Genomic DNA, 25,706 nt, shown 5'->3' with positions numbered 1-25,706 from the left:
AGTGAAAATTAGACTTTTGCAAAAAGCTTCCCAATAATTAAAAATTTTTCTCATGAAATTGATGGTGATATTAACAAATGTGATTTTTTTTTTACATCATATGATGAAATGTCAACATTTGAAAGATCTGCATGACTCAATGAACAAATATTTTCCAAATGTTCATGCAAGATGTTACAAAATCATGCAAAGGTAAAAGATCCATTCAAACTTTAAGGACAAAAGATGATCCTGGTTGACATGTAGAGAATGGGAAAGGGAAAGAAGAATGGAAGCTAGTCGTATCAAATTTATCCTTCTCTCTTGGACTGTTATTTTTTCTTATACTTATTATTCCCAAAAGGATGTTTTCTCTATTTTCTTAAAGAACTATGAAGATATTGCAAATCTCAGGGAGGGCCACTTCCAAGAGAATACAACAAGACTGTCCATGATTATTTTTAACACTGAGACCTTCACACTTATTTATTCAGAATTCAATTACTATATACTAATTATAAAAATAAACTGATCACATCATCATCCATCATTCGCATTTCTTTTTACTGATCTCCTTTATCGTCACCTTCTTAGTCCTTGACTCTCTTCCCTTATTATTTTTTTCCTTTCCATTCTCACTGTCCATCAACTTATTTAACACACAATTTCCACTTATATCAATATAGGCTCTATATATTCCTAGGCCAAATTTAATTCAGGGGTACCGTTTTAGCACATATCATCATCAATAAAAGTTCTGCCAAATAGAAAAAGGTTTGGAAAAGGCTGTTATATAAACTAGCCTTGATTATGGCTGGTTTAAAGGCCCAGGGTCAAATAAAGGAAGCTTCTGAAAAGTTTTACAATCTAATTTCTATTTTACTCTTATTCATGAAACAAGTTAAAATTATACATTAAATATGTATTATGAAATATTTGTTAAAGATGTGCATCAAAACATCATAAAGGAGGCGGAGCTAACCAAAACCTCATCAATCTGGCAATATTATCATTTTATTAATTATTAAAAACTTACTAAAAAATAATTTTCGATAAAATGTGCAGAGCATACTACATAAAAACAAAAGAGAGCAGCTTTTTTGCTTTAACAATTTGAACTAATTGCGCATAAAGGAGTAGGCTGTGGGTGAGATTTTCTTTTTAAACTCATGGCTGTTGTGAGTTACTTCTGAATGATTATACTTCATCTCTACTAGTACGGGTCTAACCTAAGAATCAACATTTGACAGAATTAAAATGATCAGTTTCACCTATTCACACAGTGTATGTACAACTGGCAATATAGACTAGAACCTGAGACTGGTTCACATGTAGTGAATTAACTATTTAAATAAAATGTTGGTCAGCAAATTAAGTAATTTGGGTGGCTAATTCCAGCAGAAACTTTTGAAATTTCACAAGTTTCTTATTTTAGAGAGTGGTATACTAAGCTTTTAAAGTTCACAAATTTCTCATTTTAGAAAGTAGTATACGACTCAGTCTCAATTTGACAGAAAGATTTTTTTAAGCTAATTTCAGAGCTGTCATTAAATTATTAAGAGCTAATATACTTCAAAAACCATATTAAATTCATTGTCAGATTCTAAAATAACTCAGGTACCTTATCCTGTCAATGAGAAATTATTCTTCATTCATTAAACACAACCTAACACGTACAATAAAGAATTTTCAATTATAAAGTGATTAAAATAGAACAAAGGCCTTTGAATTTTTCTTAAACGTATTCATCTCCAGGTTTTCAAAGAAAATTTTAAAAACCAAAATATTTAACTGTTAATGTTCCTGGACCCAATTCCACTGTGTGCATTCATGTGAGTGGAAGAGGGGGCACACTCAATTCTGACACTATCTACCTTGAGATAGCATCAGATTCCACAGGTTACGGGTTCAGTCCTACAAAAACGTCCCCACACCCACACCCATCCCCCATCTCAGATGCCAGTCGCAAGCCCAGGTTGTCACTTGTGCTTCTGACCAACCAGTTACAGATTGGCGATTCCAACAACCACCTCCTTGAATTTCAATTCAGAGGCCAATCATAAGTCCAGGTTGTTACCTGTACTTCTGACAGACCGGTTAAAAATCAGAGGTTTAATTTGCTAGAGTGGCTCACAAAACTCAGAGAAATATTTCACTTACTAGGTCACCAGTTCATTATAAAAAGATATAACTTAGCAACAGCCAGATGGAAGAGGTGCATAGGGCAAGGCAAGGGGAAAGAGCCAGGACCTTCCATGCCCTCTCCAGGCGGGCCACTCTCCCCAAATCTCCACGTGTTCACCAACCTGGAAGCTCTCCGAACCCTGTCCCTTTGGGTTTTTACGGGGGCTTTATTACATAGTCATGATGGCGACTGATTCAACCTCCAGGCTCTCTCCCCTCCCCAGGGGAGGTCAGGGAGTGGGAATGAAAATTCCAACCCTCTAAACACAAGGTTGGTTATCCTGGCAACCAGCCCCATGCTTAGGTGGGGTCTGAACGTCACCTTATTAACATACAAGAGACACCTTTGCCATTCTCACCACTTAGGAAATTCCAAGGGTTTTGGGAGCTGTGAGCCAGTAACTGTGGAAAAAGACTAAATATAGATGTGAAATATATTTTGGTCATCTAAATGACCAAATATATATTTCATATAAATCACAATACTGTATTAACCGTCTAACACTTCCAGAACTAAACACTTTACCAAACAAAAGGAAGGTAGAAACTAAATGTTCAGATAATGAAAAATAGTATTAAAGTTTCTCATAACCTATATAAGGTATAATCAAATTTATAAAGTCAAATTCTTAATGAAATCAAGAATATAATAAGTATGTAAAACAAATTACTTCAGTGACAAAGCAATTATGATATAATTCCCAGCCACCTAATCAAAATGGTATCTAACTATATTACTTACGTAATAGATGGATCCACTTGTTTGTAAGCATGAGCAGCACAAGACCCACAGTACGTATACCCTGCATGGCTACAAAACAAAAAAATGTTTAACTTAATCATCAGATTCAAAATCAAGTTATTCGGGGAAAAAAAAAACTTTTGAAAGAAATCTAATAATTATGGTAAACATTATGCGTACAGATTAAAAAGCAATGTATTGATAGATAATGATGCAACTTCTAGAAGATAACAGGGAACACATCATTGTTCTGTGTTCCATTGTTATTTTATTTTATTTATTTATTTATTTTTGGGGGGGGCCATGCTGCACAGCATGCGGGATCTTAGTTCACCAACCAGGGATCAAACCCATGCCCCCTGCAGTGGAAGCATGGAGTCTTAACCACTGGACCGCCAGGGAAGGCCCCCTGTGTTCCAATTTTAAATGTTAAAAAGTATTTGGTCTGAAGGAAAATTATATTTGGAAATATTCAAGGCTTATTTGAAGTTGCTAATGTAACATTAATAATATATGAGCTCTTAACATTCCTCTTCAACACCATTAACAGACTATTACATACATAAAAATGATAAGACCAAGTCAAATCAGAGCAAAACAAATAATCTACAAGAAACAACTCACGTCCCTCTGTGTCTTTAGTGGTAGGAGAATTGACCTGACCTTCTGTGTATTATGCCTTTCATTTTCTCTCCCTACTGCTCATCCCATCCTTTTCCTCCTCTGGTCTCAGCTTTACATCGGTTCTCTGATCACCCGTACAATGACTTTGTTTCAGAACTTCATTTTTCTTTCTTGACTCAAGCTATGGGGGTCTAGAAATATTTCCCTTAATGCTTACTATTTAGTGTACGGCCAGTAAATGTTTAACAAATGGCTCTGCAGGAAAAAACTGTATACATATGTACATAAGCTTATTATAAATTTTACTGAAATAAAGAGAGACATATCACACAACTGACAAACAATGAAAAAATACAAAATACTCTTTACTGCAAATTCAGCTTAGGCAATTGATTGTCCCAGAATGCTTTCACTGATGGTAGCTGAACTCTTTAACCCACAGCCAAGCAATGGCTGCAAATGACAAGAGTGAAATAATGAAGACATATGTCTGAATTTCACTCATTCAACAACGACTTGAATGACTTCTTTGCTTATTAGACAATAGTTTTTCAAATACTGGAAAGCATATTTCTTTCCTCATTTTTTTGTGCTTGTCACAGTGTAAAGGTTACAGACATAACATAATTTTAAGTTTCATCTGCCTTATTAACCTTTCCCCATTACTTTTCTTGAGTATAGACAATCAACAAAAAATAAAGTCCTGATTTATAGCAATCTGTCTATTAATGTGGAGTAAATCATTCCCATCATGGACAATCTCAAGATGCACAGTAAACTGAAAAGACAAAACACAGACTGGGAGAAAATATTTGTAAAGCATATATCTGACAAAGGATTTATATCTAAATATATAAAGAAAAAGCATATATCTGATAAAGGATTTATATCTGAATATATAAAGAAATTTCAAAACAACCTAACACTTTAAAAAATATAGGTAACTGTTTTACAAGACAAAAAGAATTCTGAAGATTGGTTGCACAACAATGTGAATGCACTTAACACTACTATATAAATGGTTAAAAGTAGTTAAGATGGTAGATTTTATGTTACTACAATTTTTTTTAATTTTTAAATAGGAAAAGATGTAAACAGATACTTTCATCAAAAAATACACTGGGATGGCAAAAGACACACAAAAGAAGGCTCTACATCAGTTAGTCATTAAGGAGAGGCAAATTAAAACCACAATGAGCTACCACTAAACACCCACTAGAATAAGCTAAAATGAAAATGAGTGACCATACCAAATGTGGCAAGGATATAGAACTGAAACTCAGTCTGTAGGAAATGTAAAATGGTACAACTACTTTGGAAAATGGTTTGGCAATTTCTTTAAAAAAAAAAAAAAAAAAAAGCTAAACATACTTCTGCCATAAAACTCCTGCCAGCTATTCCACTCCTAAAAAAAAATATATATATATATATATATATATATTTAAGCATTATGTGCACACAAAGATTTGTACACAAATATTCATCCCATTTTTATTTGCAAGAGCCAAAAACGGAAAGAGCCAAATGTCCCTCAAAAGGTGAATGGATAAACAAATTAAAGTATATCCACACAATGAAATAACTCTTCAGCAATAGAAAGGAATGAACTATTGACACATTCAAAATAATTATGGTAAAAAAATAAATATGCTGAGTGAGAGAAGCCAGACAAAAAGAGTTCCTACCATATGATTCCATTTAAATACTTCTACAATAAAAAAATTTTTTAAAGAATATGTATGTATAAAACTGAGTCACTTGCTGTACAGGAGACTGGCACAACATTGTAAATCAACTCTACTTCAATTAAAAATAAAAATAAATAATTCCAAATAAATAATTAGAAAATAAGAACTAATCTATAGTGACAGAAAGTAAATCAGTGGATGTGAGAGGGTGGGAGAAGGGCAGAGAGGGAAAGAAGGGCACAAGGAAACTTCTGAAGATGATGAATATGTTCATTATCTTAATTGTGGTAATGATTTCACAGGTGTATACATATTTCAAACTTATCAAACTGCATACTTTATATGCAGCTGAATGTTAATCACACCCCAGTAAAGCTCTATTTTAAAAATGATACTCATCTGATATAGACACAGAAAAAGAGATTCACATAAGTCAATCACAACCATACAAGATAGTAGGGTCCTTAATTAGGAGTAAAGTAATATGGGACATATGCTAGGCACACTGAAATCACTGAGGCTTTATTGGTCAGATTAATGGTAGTCACTCCATCCTTACACCTCTGTCAAGGGAGCCTATCAAGTTGCCTGAATATAGCAATATTCTCACAACCCACTCTAATCTTAGCCAGAAGGTAATACAAGTTGTTCTGTGGCTCAGCAAATTCAGTTTTGCTGTCATCCTGTACTGATCTTGATATTCTAGGCTAACCAGGGGCTCTATTTTAACCAGTTATGTCCCCAATCTTCCAGTCCCCAAGATGCCAATACCAACTACTTCAGATACTTAATACCTGTTCCTCATCTGAACATCACTGGCTCCTGTCAGTTCAGATATGCACTATCTTGCCTGCCCATGCAGACCTTAAAAACCATCTGATCCATCTGGATCCGCCCTGGTCTGTCACAAACCTGAATGACATTCAGATTTTCAACACTGCTTTGCTCTCAGCTGTCACTCACTTCACATCCCTCCACTTCTCAATCCTTACTCTTCTTGAATTTAAAGGCCCTGAACCCCGATCTATACTCCGATCTCTAAATCAACCTGTCTTTGTACTCTGAGTCTCTCCCAGTTTTACCAACGCTGTTCCTACCCAAGCTCAGTTCTTAAATGCCAGAAAGGCTTCTTAGAAACGTTAGATTCTTGAAGTACAGGTAGGAAAGAAATAGTAAGTAGAAGGGTAAGGGCATGAAGGGAATAAAGCCTGAAGGAAAAACATGAGCAAATGTCCAAGTGTATGATGTAAATGAGAAAATATGAAATTGGCCTGAATGGAACAAGAGAGTAATGTTAAGCCAGAGTCAGACAGAGGAGTCTGGGCTTGATAAAACAAGTTACTGAAAAACTGCTGTATGCTCTTGGAACAGGGGAGTGACAATATGAAACTGTTATCATGTACTGAAAAACACAAGCACAAAGGACGTGTTAGAGGCAAGAGGAGTTACATGAAGCTCTCTTGGAAACTGTGGCGTGAGGTAGTAATATCATGGTCTAGGTCTAGAATGGTGTCAGTGCCAGTGGGAAATGAGAAATCAATGCTCTAGGGTCTAGAAGGAAACAGTGACATATCTTAGTGACCAAGTAGGAGGAGGAAGAAGAGGACAGTTATCATGATGGTGATAAATGAGTGCTTACTGCATCTCAGGCACTCTTCTACGTAACTCAAAGCATTACTTTTAATCCTAACAACTCTATGAAATAGGAATTATTATTCTTTTCATTTTATAGATGAAGAAACTAAAGCAGAAAGGTTAAGAAACTTGCTCAAGGTCATAACAGATAGTAAGTGGCACTCCAGGATATAAAGCCAGGCAGTAGAGCTCCAGAACCCATTCTTAAGCACCGTAAGAGACCTTTACATAGTTCAAGGAAGAAGGGAAGGAGTCCATGGAGTAGGAAAAGCAACAAGCCTAACAACTGGAAAATACTTACAGAATCATATATCCTGTAAGACTACAAGCAAGGATGATAGTTTTGAAAACACGATTAACTAAGGTAAACTTGTTTCATAACAAGAACTTAGATTTCATGGTTTCAGTCCTTTTTGAAGCTGAAGGTTTAAAAGTCTGCTTGACCTAAAGACAACATAGTGGCAAAAGGAGAGGAAGATTCTTTTACCTTTTTTAAAATTTTATTTATTTATTTATTTTATACAGCAGGTTCTTATTAGCTATTTATTTTATACATCTTAGTGTATATATGTCAATCGCAATCTCCCAATTCATCCCACCACCACCACCACCCCACCCCCGCTTTCCCCCCATGGTGTCCATACATCTGTTCTCTACATCTCTGTCTCTATCTCTGCCTTGCAAACCAGTTCATCTATACCATTTTTCTATATTACACAAATATGCGTTAATATACGATATTTCTTTTTCTCTTTCTGACTTCACTCTGTATGACAGTATCTAGGTCCATCCACGTTTCTACAAATGACCCAATTTCATTCCTTTTCCTGACTGAGTAATATTCCATTGTATATATGTACCACATCTTCTTTATCCATTTGGCTGTCGATACGCATTTATGTTGCTCCCAATGACTTGGCTACTGTAAACAGTGCTGCAATGAACATTGGGGTGCATGTGAGTTTTTCAATTATGGTTTTCTCTGGGTATATGCCCAGTAGTGGGATTGCTGGGTCATATGGTAATTTTATTTTTACTTTTTTAAGGAACCTCCATACTGTTCTCCATAGTGGCTGTATCAACTTACATACCCACCAACATTGCAAGACGGTTCCCTTTTCTCCACAGCCTCTCCAGCATTTGTTGTTTGTAGATTTTCTGAGGGATACCCATTCTACCCAGTGTGAGGTGATACCTCACTGTAGTTTTGATCTGCATTTCTCTAATAATTAGTGATGTTGAGCAGCTTTTCAAGTGCCTCTTGGTCATCTGTATGTCTTCTTTGGAGAAATGTCTATTTAGGTCTTCTGCCCATTTTTGGATTGGGTTGTTAGTTTTTTTAACATTGAGCTGCATGAACTGTTTATATATTTTTGAGATTAATCCTTTGTCCATTCATTCGTTTGCAAATATTTTCTCCCATTCTGAGGGTGGTCTTTTGGTCTTGTTTATGGTTTCCTTTGCTGTGCAAAAAAGCTTTGAAGTTTCATTAGGTCCCATTTGTTTATTTTTGTTTTTATTTCCATTGCTTTAGGAGGTGGATCAAAAAAGATCTTGCTGTGATTTATGTCAAAGAGTGTTATTCCTATGTTTTCCTGTAACAGTTTTATAGTGTCTGGTCTTACATTTAGGTCTTGAATCCATTTTGAGTTTATTTTTGTATATGGTGTTAGGGGTATTCTAATTTCATTCTTTTACATGTAGCTGTCCAGTTTTCCCAGCACCACTTATTGAAGAGACTGTCTTTTCTCCATTGTATATCTTGGCCTCCTTTGTCATAGATTAGTTGACAATAGGTGCATGGGTTTATCTCTGGGTTTTCTATCTTGTTCCATTGATCTATGTTTCTGTTTTTGTGCCAGTACCATATTGTCTTCATTACTGTAGCTTTGTAGTATAGTCTGAAGTCATGGAGTCTGATTCCTCCAGCTCCGTGTTTTTCCCTCAAGACTGCTTTGGCTATTTGGGGTCTTTTGTGTCTCCATACAAATTTTAAGATGATTTGTTCTAGTTCTGTAAAAAACGCCATTGGTAATTTGATAGGGATTGCATTGAATCTGTAGATTGCTTTGGGTAGTATAGTCATTTTCACAATATTGATTCTTCCAATCCAAGAACTTAGTATATCTCTCCATCTGTTGGTATCATCTTTAATTTCTTTCATCAGTGTCTTACAGTTTTCTGCATACAGGTCTTTTGTCTCCCTAGGTAGATTTATTCCTAGATATTTTATTCTTTTTGTTGCAATGGTAAATGGGAGTGTTTCCATAATTTCTCTTTCAGATTTTTCATCATTAGTGTATAGGAATGCAAGAGATTTCTGTGCATTAATTTTGTATCCTGCAACTTTACCAAATTCATTGATTAGCTCTAGTAGTTTTCTGGTGGCATCTTTTGGATTATCTATGTATAGTATCATGTCATCTGCAAACAGAGACAGTTTTACTTCTTCTTTTCCAATTTGTATTCCTTTTATTTCTTTTTCTTCTCTGATTGCCGTGGCTAGGACTTCCAAAACTATGTTGAATAATAGTGGCGAGAGTGGACATCCTTGTCTTGTTCCTGATCTTAGGGGAAATGCTTTCAGTTTTTCACCGTTGAAAATGATGTTGGCTGTGGGTTTGTCATATATTGCCTTTATTATGTTGAGGTAGGTTCCCTCTATGCCCACTCTCTGGAGAGTTTTTATCATAAATGGGTGTTGAATTTTGTCAAAAGATTTTTCTGCATCTATTGAGATGATCATGTGGTTTTTATTCTTCAATTTGTTAATATGGTGTATCACATTGATTGATTTGCATATATTGAAGAATCCTTGCATCCCTGGGATAAATCTCACTTGATCGTGGTGTATGATCCTCTTAATGTGTTGTTGGATTCTGCTTGCTAGTATTTTGTTGAGGATTTTTGCATCTATATTCATCAGTGATATTGGTCTGTAATTTTCTTTTTTTCTAGTATCTTTGTCTGGTTTTGGTATCAGGGTGATGGTGGCCTCATAGAATGAGTTTGGGAGTGTTCCTTCCTCTGCAATTTTTTGGAAGAGTTTGAGAAGGATGGGTGTTAGCTCTTCTCTAAATGTTTGATAGAATTCACCTATGAAACCATCTGGTCCTGGACTTTTGTTTCTTGGAAGATTTTTAGTCACAGTTTCAATTTCATTACTTGTGATTGGTCTGTTCATATTTTCTGTTTCTTCCTGGTTCAGTCTTGGAAGGTTATACCTTTCTAAGAATTTGTCCATTTCTTCCAGGTTGTCCATTTATTGGCATAGAGTTGCTTGTAGTAGTCTCTTAGGATGCTTTGTATTTCTACGGTGTCTGTTGTGACTTCTCCTTTTTCATTTCTAATTTTATTGATTTGAGTCCTCTCCCTCTTTTTCTTGATGAGTCTGGCTAATGGCTTATCAATTTTGTTTATCTTCTCAAAGAACCAGCTTTTAGTTTTATTGATCTTTGCTATTGTTTTCTTTGTTTCTATTTCATTTATTTCTGCTCTGATCTTTATGATTTCTTTCCTTCTACTAACTTTGGGTTTTGTTTGTTCTTCTTTCTCTAGTTCCTTTAGGTGTAAGGTTAGATTGTTTACTTGAGATTTTTCTTGTTTCTTTAGGTAGGCTTGTATAGCTATAAACTTCCCTCTTCGAACTGCTTTTGCTGCGTCCCATAGGTTTTGGATTGTCATGTTTTCATTGTCATTTGTCTCTAGGTATTTTTTGATTTTCTCTTTGATTTCTTCAGTGATCTCTTGGTTATTTAGTAACGTACTGTTTAGCCTCCATGTGTATGTCTTTTTTATGTTTTTTTCCCTGTAATTTATTTCTAATCTCATAGCGTTCTGGTCGGAAAAGATGCTTGATATGATTTCCGTTTTCTTAAATTTTCCAAGGCTTGATTTGTGACCCAAGATGTGATCTATCCTGGAGAATGATCTGTGCGCACTTGAGAAGAAAGTGTCATCTGCTGTTTTTGGATGGAATGTCCTATAAATATCAATTAAATGTATCTGGTCTGTTGTGTCATTTAAAGCTTGTGTTTCCTTATTAATTTTCTGTCTGGATGATCTGTCCACTGGTGTAAGTGAGGTGTTAAAAGTCCCCCACTATTATTGTGTTACTGTCTATTTCCTCTTTTATAGCTGTTAGCAGTTGCCTTATGTATTGAGGTGCCTCTATGTTGGGTGAATATATATTTATAACTGTTATATCTTCTTCTTGGATTGATTCCTTGATCATTATGTAGTGTCCTTCCTTGTCTCTTGTAACATTCTTTATTTTAAAGTTTATTTTATCTGATGTGAGTACTGCTACTCCAGCTTTCTTTTGATTTCCATTTGCATGGAATATCTTTCGCCATCCCCTCACTTTCAGTCTGTATGTGTCCCTAGGTCTGAAGTGGGTCTCTTGTAGACAGCATATATACGGGTCTTGTTTTTGTATCCATTCAACCGGCCTGTGTCTTTTGGATGGAGCATTTAATCCATTCACAGTTAAGGTAATTATCGATATGTATGTTCCTATGACCATTTTCTTAATTGTTTTGGGTTTGTTTTTTTTTTTTTTTAATTATGAGCATTCTTTTTTTTTCTAGAACTAAGTTTCCAGTTTTTTTAATTTATTTTTATTTTTGGTATGTGTTGGGTCTTCATTTCTGTGCAAGGGCTTTCTCTAGTTGCGGCGAGCGGGGGCCACTCTTCATCGCGGTGCGCGGGCCTCTCACTGTCGCGGCCTCTCTTGTTGCGGAGCACAGGCTCCAGAGGCGCAGGCTCAGTAATTGTGGCTCACGGGCCCAGTTGCTCCGTGGCATGTGGGATCTTCCCAGACCAGGGCTCGAACCCGTGTCCCCTGCATTGGCAGGCAGATTCTCAACCACTGCGCCACCAGGGAAGCCCCTGGGTTTGTTTTTGTAGGTCCTTTTCTTCTCTTGTGTTTCCCACTTAGAGAAGTTCCTTTAGCATTTGTTGTAGAGCTGGTTTGGTGGTGCTGAATTCTCTTAGCTTTTGCTTGTATGTAAAGCTTTTGATTTCTCCATCAAATCTAAATGAGATCCTTGCTGGGTAGAGTAATCTTGGTTGTAGGTTCTTCCCTTTCATCACTTTAAATATATCATGCTACTCCCTTCTGGCTTATAGAGTTTCTGCTGATAAATCAGCTGTTAACCTTATGGGACTTCCCTTGTATGTTATTTGTCATTCTTCCCTTGTTGCTTTCAATAATTTTTCTTTGTCTTTAATTTTTGTCAATTTGATTACTATGTGTCTCAGCGTGTTTCTCCTTGGGTTTATCCTGCCTGGAACTCTCTGCGCTTCCTGGAGTTGGGTGGCTATTTCCTTTCCCATGTTAGGAAAGTTTTCAACTATAATCTCTTCAAATATTTTCTCGGGTCCTTTCTCTCTCTCTTCTCCTTCTGAGACCCCTATAATGCGAATGTTGGTGTGTTTAATGTCGTCCCAGAAGTCCCTTAGGCTGTCTTCATTTCTTTTCGTTCTTTTTTCTTTATTCTGTTCCGTGGCAGTGATTTCCACCATTCTGTCTTCCAGGTCACTTCTATCCGTTTTTCTGCCTGAGTTATTCTGCTATTGACTCCTTCTAGTGTATTTTTCATTTCAGTTATTATATCGTTCACCTCTGTTTGTTTTTTAATTCTTCTAGGTCTTTGTTAAACGTTTCTTGCATCTTCTCGATCTTTGCCTCCATTCTTTTTCCGAAGTCCTGGATCATCTTCACTATCATTATTCTGAATTCTTTTTCTGTAAGGTTGCCTATCTCCACTTCAGTTAGTTGTTCTTCTGGAGTTTTATCTTGTTCCTTCATCTGGTACATAGTCCTCTGCTTTTTCATTTTGTCTCTCTTTCTGTGAATGTGGTTTTCATTCCACAGGCTGCAGGATTGTAGTTCTTACTGCTTCTGCTGTCTGCCCTTGGATAAGGCTATTTAAGAGGCTTGTGCAAGCTTCCTGATGGGAGGGACTGGTGGTGGGTAGAGCTGGGTGTTGCTCTGGTGGGCAGAACTCAGTAAAACTTTAATGCTTGTCTGCTTGTCTGCTGATGGGTGGGGCTGAGTTCCCTCCCTGTTGGTTGTTTGGCCTGAGGCGACCCAGCACTGGAGCCTACAGGCTCTTGGCGGGGCTAATGGTGGACTCTGGGAGGCCTCACACCAAGAAGTACTTCCCAGAGCTTCTGCTGTCAGTGTCCTTGTCCCCACGGTGAGCCACAGCTGCCCCCTGCCTCTGCAGGAGACCCTCCAACACTAGCAGGTAGGTCTGGTTCAGTCTCCCCTGGGATCACTGCTCCTTCTCCCTGGGTCCTGATACACACACTACTTTGTGTGTGCCCTCCAAGAGTGGAGTCTCTGTTTCCCCCAGTCCTGTTGAAGTCCTGCAATCAAATCCCACTAGCCTTCAAAGTCTGAGTCTCTGGGAATTCCTCCTCCCGTTGCCAGACCCCCAAGTTAGGAAGCCTGACCTGGGGGTCAGAACCTTCACTCCAGTGGGTGGACTTCTGTGGTATAAGTGTTCTCCAGTTTGTGAGTCACCCACCCAGCAGTTATGGCATTTGATTTTATTGTGATTGCGCCCCTCCTACCGTCTCATTGCGGCTTCTCCTTTGTCTGTGGATGTGGGGTATCTTTTTCGGTGAGTTCCAGTGTCTTCCTGTCGATGATTATTCAGCAGTTAGTTGTGATTCCTGTGCTCTCACAAGAGGGAGTGAGCGCACATCCTTCTACTACTCCGCCATCTTGAATCAATCTCCCAAGGACAGGGAGAGTCTTAACTTAGATAGAGAATACACTGCAGTGTATCTAGTTTTTGATCATTAAGCATACCCCATACTCACTTATCCCCCACAGTGAGGAACTCTACCTCATGAAAGGACCAAGGTCACAGTCAAAGAAGAGAATTTGTAATACTTTCCTTTACCCTGGCCCAGATATATGGTAATGAATAAAGCCATAGTAATAATCATCAACTCTCACCACTAATCCTCTGTTCCTACACCCTTCTCTTGCTAACAGAATCTATAACTCTACATGTATGTGGAAACAGGTTCCAGTAAGGAATCACTCACAATAAAGGAGGCTTCGCTAAGGGAATGGCTACATTTTTTTCTTTAGTCGTTCTGCATAATAGCCAGAAGAGCAATGAAAATTTGAGCTCTACAGATATTTGAATATGCATCATAAAAGTGTGTCCAAGTCAGTCTTTTTAAAGTTCTTAAAACCTTTAATACAAAGTCATCCCTGCTAGCTGTTACAGGTAACTCTGATTCTCAATGTAACTTCTCATGTAAACAAATACAAAATTATACTATTATTATATCTATAATTTGTCATTAGGCTAAAACCATACCTCTAAAAACTGATCTTTCTTTTAACATAGAGTACTTTTGCTTCTTCCTTTACACCTACGCAGCAGACCCTTTGCATCAGCAAGTTCAGCTCCTAACCTACCAGAATTTCTGTGCCCCTCAGAGAGCTGCAATTAAATGAGGAGGATGCAAGGTCACTGTCCACAATCATTCACTAGCTAAGTGACAGTTTCCCATACAGCAACCTTGCAGTGTGGTATAATTTAAATTCCTACCTCAGGAAAATTACTAATCACTACATCACATGGACTTTCACTTATATCAACTATGAATGCCAAGAGTCTACTAAACATTCTGAGAGGCTTTTCATCAAAGTGGATATAGGGAATAATAAAAGAACACTTACTTGAATTCAACAAAGTCAGATTTCCGTAGTCCTAATTCTACTGAATAGCAGGAAAAATGCAAAATAAAAGACTGCCCTAGATGAAATGAGAAGATTGGACCAGATGAAATGAGATCTCCTCCAGCAATAAGCAAAGTTTGTAACCTTAAGTTAAAATATGATCTACAAACCTAGAAACTAAATTTAAAAACACCTGTAAACGTACAGGATCAACCTGAATGACAACTGGCCCCAAACAGTTTACAGAAGCAGCAACCTCCATCTCAATTTTATTTTGCTGCACCTAGCCTTTTATTCTTTTCTTTCACAGGCACTGCTCAATGGCCCTAAAGATTCCTGCTTCAATAAAAAAGTCAGTAAATGATTATATCCAAAAAATATCCAGGTAAAACAGTCATTATTTAGAATATTTTATTTTTACAAATGGAATCTCACAAACATTAAGTAAACAATATTATGAGCTAAAAAGTCAAGTAAGAATAAACTAACCACAATGTTGCATATTTAGGGGTTTTTTTTTACTGCTAGAGTATATATGATTTGAGATATTGCCATGAATAACCTACCAGTCCTTCTTAATCTTAACAAGACTGGGAAAGTCTTGATGGTTTCTACCAGATTTAGCTCGAACTCCATGCTAATGCGAGGAGCTTGTCTTCTGGCCTATCATTCACACAGGGCACATCTGCTTTCACTATGTGAAAGGAAACAAGACAAAACCAAAACAAAGCCAAACAAGCACACAACACAACACAGAATGCACTATGAGACTGTTTAGAAGATTGTTTGTTAACATTAACAAGGACTGCAAATCTCCAGTAACTTAAATTAACTAGATAATTTATGAAGATTCATTGTCTCATGACATGCACTGGTAGAGCTCTACAGGTATGCTTCAGTATATACAACCTGATCTTCTATATAAATGTTTCTTAGTTTTTAAATTTTTTAAACAGGTTTTTTTTATACTAAAGGTATAATGTACACAGTAAAAAAGTCAAACCGTAAAAAAAGGTACACAACGAAAAGTGAAAGTATCCTTTATTCCATACTATTCCTACTAGGTTAACCACTAAGAAATCAAATTCTGCTTTAAATATATGGCCTTCAATATTCATTGTCTGTGCTTGACAGTAAAAAATAATTTCATCATGTAAATTAAGCCCCTTCCACAATTATCTGCTTATATTTTTATATTCAATAAGATGTTTCTTAAGTGATGCATACCTGTACAGCTCCATTCTAAGGGTTGCTGAGTTATTCCTGAATACTGCAAGATAAACAACAATTTTGGCATCAAGGTATCTGGCAGTCATGGTAAGAAGGCTTCTGGAACTCCTCCTAGCTCATGAGATCATTTCAATATATATCCCAGGGCCACATACTGTCTCCTGTGCCTCAATATAAGTAAGATAGTTCCAAATGCAACTAAAAGATATTTTTTAGTCAAATTAAATTCTTTTGAATCCCTCTCCTAAATGTGCCTGGTTATGTTATATAGATTAGAATTCATTAAAATTGATCAACAGTTGGTTTATGGGTCAATATTTAATCATTTAATGATGTCAACAATAAATGACATTATTCTATTTAATCTACATCCATATAAAAATAAGCAAACTGTTTAAGCATTTTCAAAAGTGTGCTATCTAGGTTCTGAGTTTGTTTTTTTAAGGTTCCCCTTGTATGATTTATTCCTATGAAGGCAAAATCTAAGAAAGGTGGTCCCAGAGAGCTAGAATTTATAAAATTTTAAAAGTATGTTTTTGATTTGAAATAAAAGTAGAAATCTTAAAATTTTAAGTTGTCTAATTACTATATAAGCTCGTTCTTACAAAGACCCTTTTGTGCCTATAGAACAAGAAAATATTTGTTGTTGCTTTTCTACCTTAAAAAAAAAAAAAGGTAACTCTGGAAAGGAAAATATAATAAGATGGAAACCATATAATAAGATGAACTTGACTATATTTAAAGTTTTCATATATTAACAAAGTAGAAATTGCCTATACATACATAAATGTAACTACAAAGTCACTATATAGCAGAAACATGCACACCAAAGCCAAAACTATTTTCAAATATTCATTTTAAAACCTAAGGTAACTTGGAAATCTTTTACAAATTAATATATTTGTAACGTAGACTCAAACATTTCATTTCCCAGGGCATTTCCAAACATTTCAGTTTAAAACTAACTACAAGAAGCAAACAAGTCTAACTACTTTTTCATGAATAACTAACTTCATTTTAATTTTATGTTGATTCAGCTCAGCTCCCACATTTAGAGTAAGTTTTAACTAGGAAGGTAGTATACCATAATAGTCAAATACCAGCAAAGTAATGGGAATGACAATAAAACATATCTCATGAGATGCTATAAAGAGATGATTACTAATCCACTGTTTCTCACCCAACCAAGGATCTCACTTACACAAATTTCCCAACTTATCCTTGCATCAATTTTTCTTTCTCTACTGGATCATGTCATCAACATTATAAACACTTTAATATCTCCCACCTTAAATAAAAATTCTCCCCGACACCATATTCCCATTGCCCGATTTCCTTGATTTATAGCAAAATTTCTCAAAAAAACTATCTATACTCACTGTCTTCATTTCCCTCCTTGATTCTTTCTTGAACCCACTCCAACTGTGCTTTCATCCCCACCACCCCATAGAAATTGTTCTTATTAAAATAACCAGCAATCTCCATAGTATCCAATTATCAATTATCAATCCTCATCTTATTTGACTTCTTGACAGAATTTGACACACCTGATCATCTTTTCCTCCCTGACACATTTTCATCCTTTTGTCTCCCAGAGACTTCACTCACTCTTGGTTTTCCTCCTTCCCCACTGGTCCTCCTTCAAAATCTCCTTTGCAAATACTCATCTTCATCGTGACCTCTAAATTAAGCTGGCTTGCCTAAGGGCTTGGTCTTTGAACCTCTTCTCTTCTCTGTTTTACTCCCGAGGCAACCATGTCTGATTAAAGTTACACACTTAGCTGTGTTAAGTGTGATATGCCAACACAGCCTAGCCCTTCTTCCCTGTACTCCAGATTCATATATCTAGCTGCCTCACTTGGATATCTAATAGGTATCTCAACATTAACACAGGCAGAATAAAATTTAGATTTTATATAAACACTTCAAATTCTACTCCCCACCTCCACCCTTGTTTTCTCCTTTAATTAGTACAAACCCCAATTCCATCCTTCCAATTTCACAAGCCCAAACTTAAGAGTCATCCTTGACTTGTTCTATTTTATTGGTCCTGCCTTCCAAATATCCAGAATATACAGCTTCTCATCACCTCCACCTCTAGCTCCCAGCCAAAGGCATTATGTAATCTCTTTTCTGTACTATAGTAATAAGCCTCCTAAATTGGACTCCTTGCCCCCACAAAACAGAAAGTTCATACAGCAGCAAGAATAATCCTTCTCGAACCTAAGTCAGATCATGTCACTTTGCTGCTCAAAACTTCTCATTACTTGCCTTATCACTTGGAATAAAAACCAAAGTTTTTATGTTCTCCTACAAAGCCTCCCTACAATCTAGCCCCCGCTGCCTACCTCATCCACTACTCTTCCCCATACACACACACCACTCCAGCTACACTGGCCTTGCTTTTCCTCAAACACATTAAGCGTATCCTGCCCCAGGGCTTTTGTCCTTGCTTCGTCCTCAACCTGAAACGCTTTTTCCCTGGGCATCTGCATAACCTCTCTCTCACATCATTTAGACTCAATTGTTACCTTATGAGGAAGACCTTTTCTTACTATCCTATCTAAACTAGCAACTCCCTACCCATACTGTCACTCTCAATCTTCTTATCTGCTTTATTTTTTCTTAGCACCCATCAGCACCTGACACAGAATATAATTATTTATTTACTGTCTGTCTTCCCCAAATACTAAAAGGCAAGCACCATGAGAGTAGTGATTTTGTTTTATTCAAAGAGCAGCACAAAGAAGAGTATCTGGCATTTAGCCTGGTAGATATTTGCTGAATAACAAAATAAGTAATAGCAAGTCATTATGCTAAAAGTTTTATAAAGATTAGCTCATTTAATCTTTGGAAAAACTATATGAAAGTAATACTATTATTCCAATTTTACCAAGGAGACAAAGGCACAAGAGATTAAATAACTTATATGTCACACAGTTGGTAAGTAGTATAGTCAGTTTCCTGAATCTTTTAAACGAGATGAAGTTAGACCATACAAATGGAGTATTTAACAAAAAGTTTGGCACAAAAAATACATAACATTTATGGAATACTTATTATGTGCCAAACATTAATGTAAGCTTTTTATGTGTATTTACTCATTTAATTCTCATATTGTTTAATAAGTGGTTGCTATTATTTTCACTATTTACTATTTATCAAGGTACCAACCTGAACTCAACAGAAGTCACATAAAAGATGCTGCTATGACAGAAATAGCACAAACTCCAACATTTACCAAATCAAAATTAACTGAATTCACATCATACACAGACACATAGTTAACTGTATGTTTGCTAGCCTGTAGTTCTCAAAAAGCCCTCTAACATAGACGAAATAGTCACAGATTTTCTTCATTAAAAAAAAAAATCTACCCCTCCCCTAAAAATCTGGCTGCTACTCCATACTGCACCATATTATGTTTAATCCATTTTTTATTATAAGTTTAAAATTATGTGATTAAAGTAGATCTTTTCAATGTTTAAAACAGAACTTATTCATTTGTACCAAATACTACTGAAATCACCAAGTTTATCTAATGTAAACAACTCTCTGTTTTAAAAGTCAGTTTTATTACCAAACGTAAAATTTGATATTTCTGCATCTGAGAAAATAAAGTAGCCAATTCCTTTATCCTTCAGTTAAAGTGAAAGCCACAGGAATCATGAAATTTAGTGAATATAACTTCTTCAGTTCAACACAGCATTTGATTTTTAATTTTTAATTCAATCCGTAGATACTCATTCTTTATTAATAATTAACATATGAAAGATTCTGGGTAAAGACCCTTAAAACTTACGGTGCAATAATGGCTCTAGCAGGTCTTTTTGTGGACTGTACTTGTGAAAGCCAACCTTCTAGCTGTGCATTCAGTTGCGGTCCTATAAAAAGAGAAGGAGAGAAACAGGAGTGAGCAAAGCAATACAGTACTAATAACCATACATGACACAAAGTCCTCACTGAACCTATTTGGAACTAAAATAGCTTAATGGGCAGTGGATCATCATTTTGGATGTTAACGTTTGAAACTTAACCAACTACAAAGTTTCTAGTAGCAAGCCGTATGATAAAAACAAGTACTGATTAAACAAAATTTGCTTTTATCCATCCACTTATTTATTTACAACCATCTTCATTCAAGAACAACAATACAATCTACAATTTGAGGCAATGATCAAACAAAATAAAACAAGAAAGAGAAAACTATAGTATATGAAAATAAGTGAGTATTTTTTTAGAGTACCAAAACCTGCCTTAATCACTAAAATCACATCCATGGAGTGATCATTACCACACTCAATGATCTTTCCTGCCATCCACTCCAGCCCCCTATTCCCATCACCATATAAATAACCAGTGTAACTACACCACCTCAAAAATCTCAATTTCAAGCATCTCACTCTCTTCACTTCCTATCATTCCAGTTCACGTCTAGAAATCTGTTGGAGTCACTTTTCCAACTGTCCTTCATCCTCTCTTCTTCACTTTTTATACCCATCCTGAGATTTGATGATCCATCACTATAATCACTCCCTTGCCTGTGGCCTCCCTCCTTTGCTCCTCTCTTCCTCCAGCGTAGTCAAATCATAGTTAAAACCAACCTTCCACTTAACAAAGCACCTCCATCTGAACAGCTGAATGAGACTGTAAAGATACACAACCATATGAACTTTGAAATTATACTCATAAATTACAGCAGATCCTTAGCAAACAAAGTTCAGAAATCATACCACGACAACCTAGTGAATTTGCTCACCTATCTTTAAGATAGAGAGTTACTTCATACAGCTTCTCTTTTTACCTTAAACCATCATCCCCTTCCCATTCCCATTCCCAACAGATGATCAAACTTTTCACTTTGTTAAGGAAAAACAAGCAGAATAACCAACCATCCTGGTTGCTCAGGACTTTGCCAGTTTTAGCACTGGAAGTCCTGCATCCTGGGAAACCTCCCAGTCTCAGGCAAACCTGAATGTTAGTCGCCCTAAATTCGGAAGAGAACTACTTCCTCTTCCCACCATTTATTCTGCTTTCTCTCCTGTTTCAACAAACTGTCCTTGCTCCTATCAAAAGCCAAACAAATTACTTCTGCACTGGATCTCACTTTGTTTTTCATACTCAAGGACTCTGCTCTTACAACTGTCTTTGTCTCCTGCACTAACTTTTCCCTTTTTACTAGATCATTATCATTACCGTGCAAATATGCAATACTAGCAAATTGATTTCCACTGTCCCCTTTTTCTCCGGCTCTCTCTTTTTAAACTTTTAATTAAAAAAAATTTAAACATTACAAAAGAATCTAGATAATAATATAACAAACACTCATGGATTGACTGCCCAAATAAATTAAACCTTAACATTCTATCTTATTTACTTAAGATCTTCTTTTATTAAGAAATAAAATACTGGACTTCCCTGGTGGTCCAGTGGTTAAGAATCCGCCTGCCAGTGCAGGGGACATGGGTTCAAGCCCTGGTCCGGGAAGATCCCACATGCTGCGGAGCAACTAAGCCCGTGCGCCACAACTACTGAGCCTGCGCTCTAGAGCCTACGAGCCACAACTACTGAGCCCACACAACACAACTACTGAAGCCCACGTGCTCTGGGGCCCATGTGCGGCAACTACTGAGCCCTCATGCTGCAACTACTGAAGCCCGTGCGCCTAGAACCCGTGCTCCGCAACAAGAGAAGCCACCGCAATGAGAAGCCCGTGCACCGCAATGAAGAGTAGCCACCACTCCCCGCAACTAGAGAAAGCCCACGCGCAGCAACAAGCCAGTGCAGCCAAAAAATTACTAAAAAAATTTTTTTAATTATTAATTTTAAAAAAAGAAATAAAATATTAAAGACATCTGAATTCCCTGCTGATCCCATTATATACCTCCCTCCTAAGGTAACCAAGGTAACCACTTTCTGATTTTGGTGTTTATTATTGTGTTATACATTTACTAATTTATGTATCCATAAATAATACATGTATTATTTTGTTCTCCATGGTTTTTTTTGTTTTTGTTTTTAAATGTTACATAAATGTAGTGTACCTGTTCTTCTAAACTACTTTTAGTCAAATTATTTTAAAAAATTATTCATGTTGATACATGTAGCTCTAATTTATTCATTTTCAATGCTGTATAGTATTGTAATATATGAATATACCAAAATTTATCTGTTCATTCTCCTACTCAGACAGTTTGGTTGTTTCCACTGTTTCACTGTTAGTATACAATCCTACAAGTCTCTCATGAACGTCTGTTAAGAGTCTCTCTGGGATTTATCTAGAAGTAAAAGTACTGGATCATTGAGTATGAACATCTCCAACTTTACTAGAACACGACTAAATTGCCCACTGAAGCAGGCAGATCAATTTACTCACCAGTGTAAGAGCAAATAATAATAAGAGATTTAATTCTCCCTGTTAAAAATAAGAGAAGAGGGGCTTCCCTGGTGGCGCAGTGGTTGAGAATCTGCCTGTTAATGCAGGGGACACGGGTTCGGGCCCTGGTCTGGGAAGATCCCACATGCCGTGGAGCAACTAGGCGCCCATGAGCCACAATTACTGAGCCTGCGCGTCTGGAGCCTGTGCTCCGCAACAAGAGAGGCCGCGATAGTGAAGAGGCCCGTGTACCGCGATGAAGAGTGGCCCCCACTTGCCGCAACTGGAGAAGGCCCTTGCACAGAAACGAAGACCCAACACAGCCAAAAACAAATTAAAATTTAAAAAAAAAAAATAAGAGAAGAGACACCACACATATACTTTTCTTTAACAATTTGTAATTCTAAATTCTTTCTCTTTGAAATGTATATAAATCTTTTAAAAAGCTAAATAAATATCATATGATATCGCTAATATGTGGAATCTAAAAAAGGGGGTACATATTAACTTATCTACAAAACAAAAATAGAGTTACAGATGTAGAAAGCAAACTCATGGTTACCAGGTGATGTGAGGGGGGGATAAATTGAAAGACTGGGATTGACATGTACACACCACTACATATAAACTAGGTAACTAATAAGGGCCTACTGTATAGCACAGGGAACTCTAGTCAATACTCTGTAATGGCCTATATGGCAAAAGAATCTAAAGAAGAGTGGATATATGTATAACTGATTCACTTTGCTGTACACCTGAAACTAACACAACATTGTAAATCAACAACACTCCAACAAAAAAAAATTTTTTTTAATAAATTTATTTATTAATTTATTTTTAGCTGCATTGGGTCTTCATTGCTGCGTGCTGGCTTTCTCTAGTTGCGGCGAGTGGGGGCTACTCTTCATTAAGGTGCGCGGGCTTCCCATTGCGGTGGCTTCTCTTGTTGCGCAGCACGGGCTCTAGGCACGTGGGCTCAGTAGTTGTGACTCACGGGCTCTAGAGCCCAGGCTCAGTAGTTGTGGCGCATGGGCTTAGTGCTCCGTGGCATGTGGGATCTTCCCAGGACAGGGCTCAAACCCGTGTCCCCTGCATTGGCAGGCAGATTCTTAACCACTTCGCCACCAGGGAAGTCCCAAAAGTTGTTTTAAAAATAAAATAAAAATTAAAAAATTAAAATTAAAGGGACGTTCCTGGTGGCGAAGTGGTTAAGAATCTGCCTGCCAATGCAGGGGACACGGGTTTGAGCCCTGTCCTGGGAAGATCCCACATGCCACGGAGCAACTAAGCCCGTGCGCCACAACTACTGAGCCTGCGCTCTAGAGCTCGCGAGTCACAACTACTGAGCCCGTGAGCCACAACTACTGAGTCCACGTGTCACAACTGCTGAAGCCCACGTGCCTAGAGCCAGTCCTCCACAAGAGAAGCCACCGCAGCGAGAAGCCCGTGCACCACAATGAAGAGTGGCCCCCGCTCACCGCAACTGAAGAAAGCCCACATGATGCAACAAAGACCCAACGCAGCCATAAATAAATAAATAAATAAATACATTTATTAAAAATAAAAACTTTCTAAAAATTTAAATTAAAAAAAAAAGCTAAATAAGCCTCTAACCAGCAACTCAGGACCATCTTTCTCAAGGACCCAAAAGCCATCTCTTTGAAATGTGATCAAGGGAGATAGTGCCCCTTTCTGCCAGTTTCTGTGGGATAGGAACCTAACTTCAGAGGGCCACCTAGCCCCAAGCTGCAAAATTACCTCCTGTCATAAAAATATGTAAGTTTAGTTTTCCTTTGGATAAAGCAATTAACTAATACATATGGTCACCTCAATTACCAAGTGAATTTAGGATGAACTATGTGTGACAAATGTTTCTATCAAGTCCTCTTACTTGACCACTACTCATAATTTATCTTGAGAATATGCATATAATGGGTTTTATCTGCCTAGCTAAATAAAAGGATGAGCACTCTTCACATATTTGCAATCTGTTAGCAGATAGCCAGTGATGTGCATCATATTGTAGCTTAATGCTTAATCAAAAATAAAACTTTCTTTCTCTTCTACCTTTGAAGAGAAGTTTTCTGAGATGGCAGGAGGTTTTGGTTTAAATTATATTTCTCCAACATCAGCAATGGCTCAAATTTCCCATTTCCCTACATTCTTACCAACATCTGATACTTTTAGAATTTTTAATTTTTGCCAATTTGATGGGTATGAAATCGTACCCCTTTGTTTCTTCTAATTTGTACTTGCCAAATATCCATTGAGATGAAGCATTTATGGATTTGGAAAGTCTGTGTTTAGGACTATATACATAAACAAGTCAAGTTTATAAATGGCTAGCCCATCTATAAACTGCCAAAGTACAAAAAAGGTCTGATTCAGCAATCAAATGATGTACTTTATTTTTAAAACTTAAATTTAAGAACAGTTACCAAAAAACTTATATTAAATAATTTCATTACTAATTCAAGGAAAAATAGTTCCTAATTTCAAAGTAAATTAAAATTTTAGCTTCCTAATAAATTTCATGTTAACTTAAAATAAGTATTTCCATGTCATAGGAAGTTTACAAAACAAATATAAAACTAAATAAAACAAAAAAAATATCTCCCAATTCAGCAACCCTACTGCCCCCAACTTCACTGGTTTTAAGCACTAAACCAAGCTTTCTTAACAGTCCTTCTGTAAAAGAACCAGTTTCTTCAGAAGGATCCTAAGATAAAAGTCAAACTCCAAGTTTCTCAATTATTTTTAACTAAGATAGCTGAGTGTATCTATTTATTACAAATGGCTGCTTAACTGTTGATTTGTAAAGTGTCAAATAAAAAATAAATTTGCATTCTTCCACAGAGGCTGATACTTGGCAATATGGTATCCTAAATACATGAAGGTGATGTAGAATGTGTGCTTTCTTTCTCAAATATCACTGAATTTGAAGGCACAGTGATGAATGGAAAAAATGAATCAAAAGGAACAATCCTCGTAAAACTACTTCATGGTAGTCTGACCTTGCCCTGAGAGGAATAAATGGGCATGTACTCCTTTGGATAAAGAGTAAAAGTAGGTTCTCAAAGGATCAATGCTAAAGTATTTCCTTAAGAAATAGACAATAAATAACGTGCTGCAGGCAAGTCAGTACACTTCTGTTTGAGTCCCAATTAAATCAAACAATATTTCACAAAAAAGTTTATTTGCATGGTGACAAAACCACAAAGATACTACACACACACACACACACACACACACACACACACACACATTTTCAGGAATTCCTATGCAACTAATTAACAGAACCATTCTAAAATATGGTAATTAAGTAAGCCAAACTGATTTTTAACTCTCTTTAGTCTGCTCCTCCTATTCCTCTTTGGAGAGAAAAAAAAATTCAATGGCCTCCTGACTCTGAAAACAATCATGTGTCCTATACTGTTCTCAAAAAATGTGCAATGGAACCACCTGAGGATCTCATTAAAATACTAATTATGATTCTATAGGTCTGGAGTGGGGCCTGAGATCCTTCATTTCGAATAT

General features: G+C 36.7%; 1 protein-coding gene across 7 annotated transcripts in view; it reads right to left on the bottom strand.

Annotated features, from left to right (window-relative positions):
- Window positions 1–25,706, bottom strand: part of MEMO1 (mediator of cell motility 1) — a 134,917-nt gene that overhangs the window by 44,154 nt on the left and 65,057 nt on the right. For 4 of the 7 annotated variants that reach the window (XR_014254110.1, XM_082427006.1, XM_082427001.1 and 1 more), the window contains 2 exons: window positions 19,596–19,677; window positions 2,906–2,974 (listed from right to left, as the gene is read on the bottom strand). Coding sequence is in view for 6 of the 7 variants with exons in the window: in XM_082427006.1 (XP_082283132.1) it covers window positions 2,906–2,974; window positions 19,596–19,677 (151 nt within the window). In the remaining variant the exon portion in view is untranslated. Of the gene's footprint in view, window positions 1–2,905; window positions 2,975–14,563; window positions 14,640–15,129; window positions 15,258–15,790; window positions 15,834–19,595; window positions 19,678–25,706 lie in introns of all 7 variants that reach the window. The other 3 variants (XM_082427002.1, XM_082427003.1, XM_082427005.1) reach the window with 3 other exon arrangements.

Source organism: Balaenoptera physalus (genome assembly GCF_965194825.1).
Source record: "Balaenoptera physalus genome assembly, chromosome: 15".
NCBI classification, from domain to species: Eukaryota; Metazoa; Chordata; class Mammalia; order Artiodactyla; family Balaenopteridae; genus Balaenoptera; species Balaenoptera physalus.
Note: the sequence above shows the minus strand (reverse complement) of the source record. Positions and strands in the feature narration are given on the sequence as shown.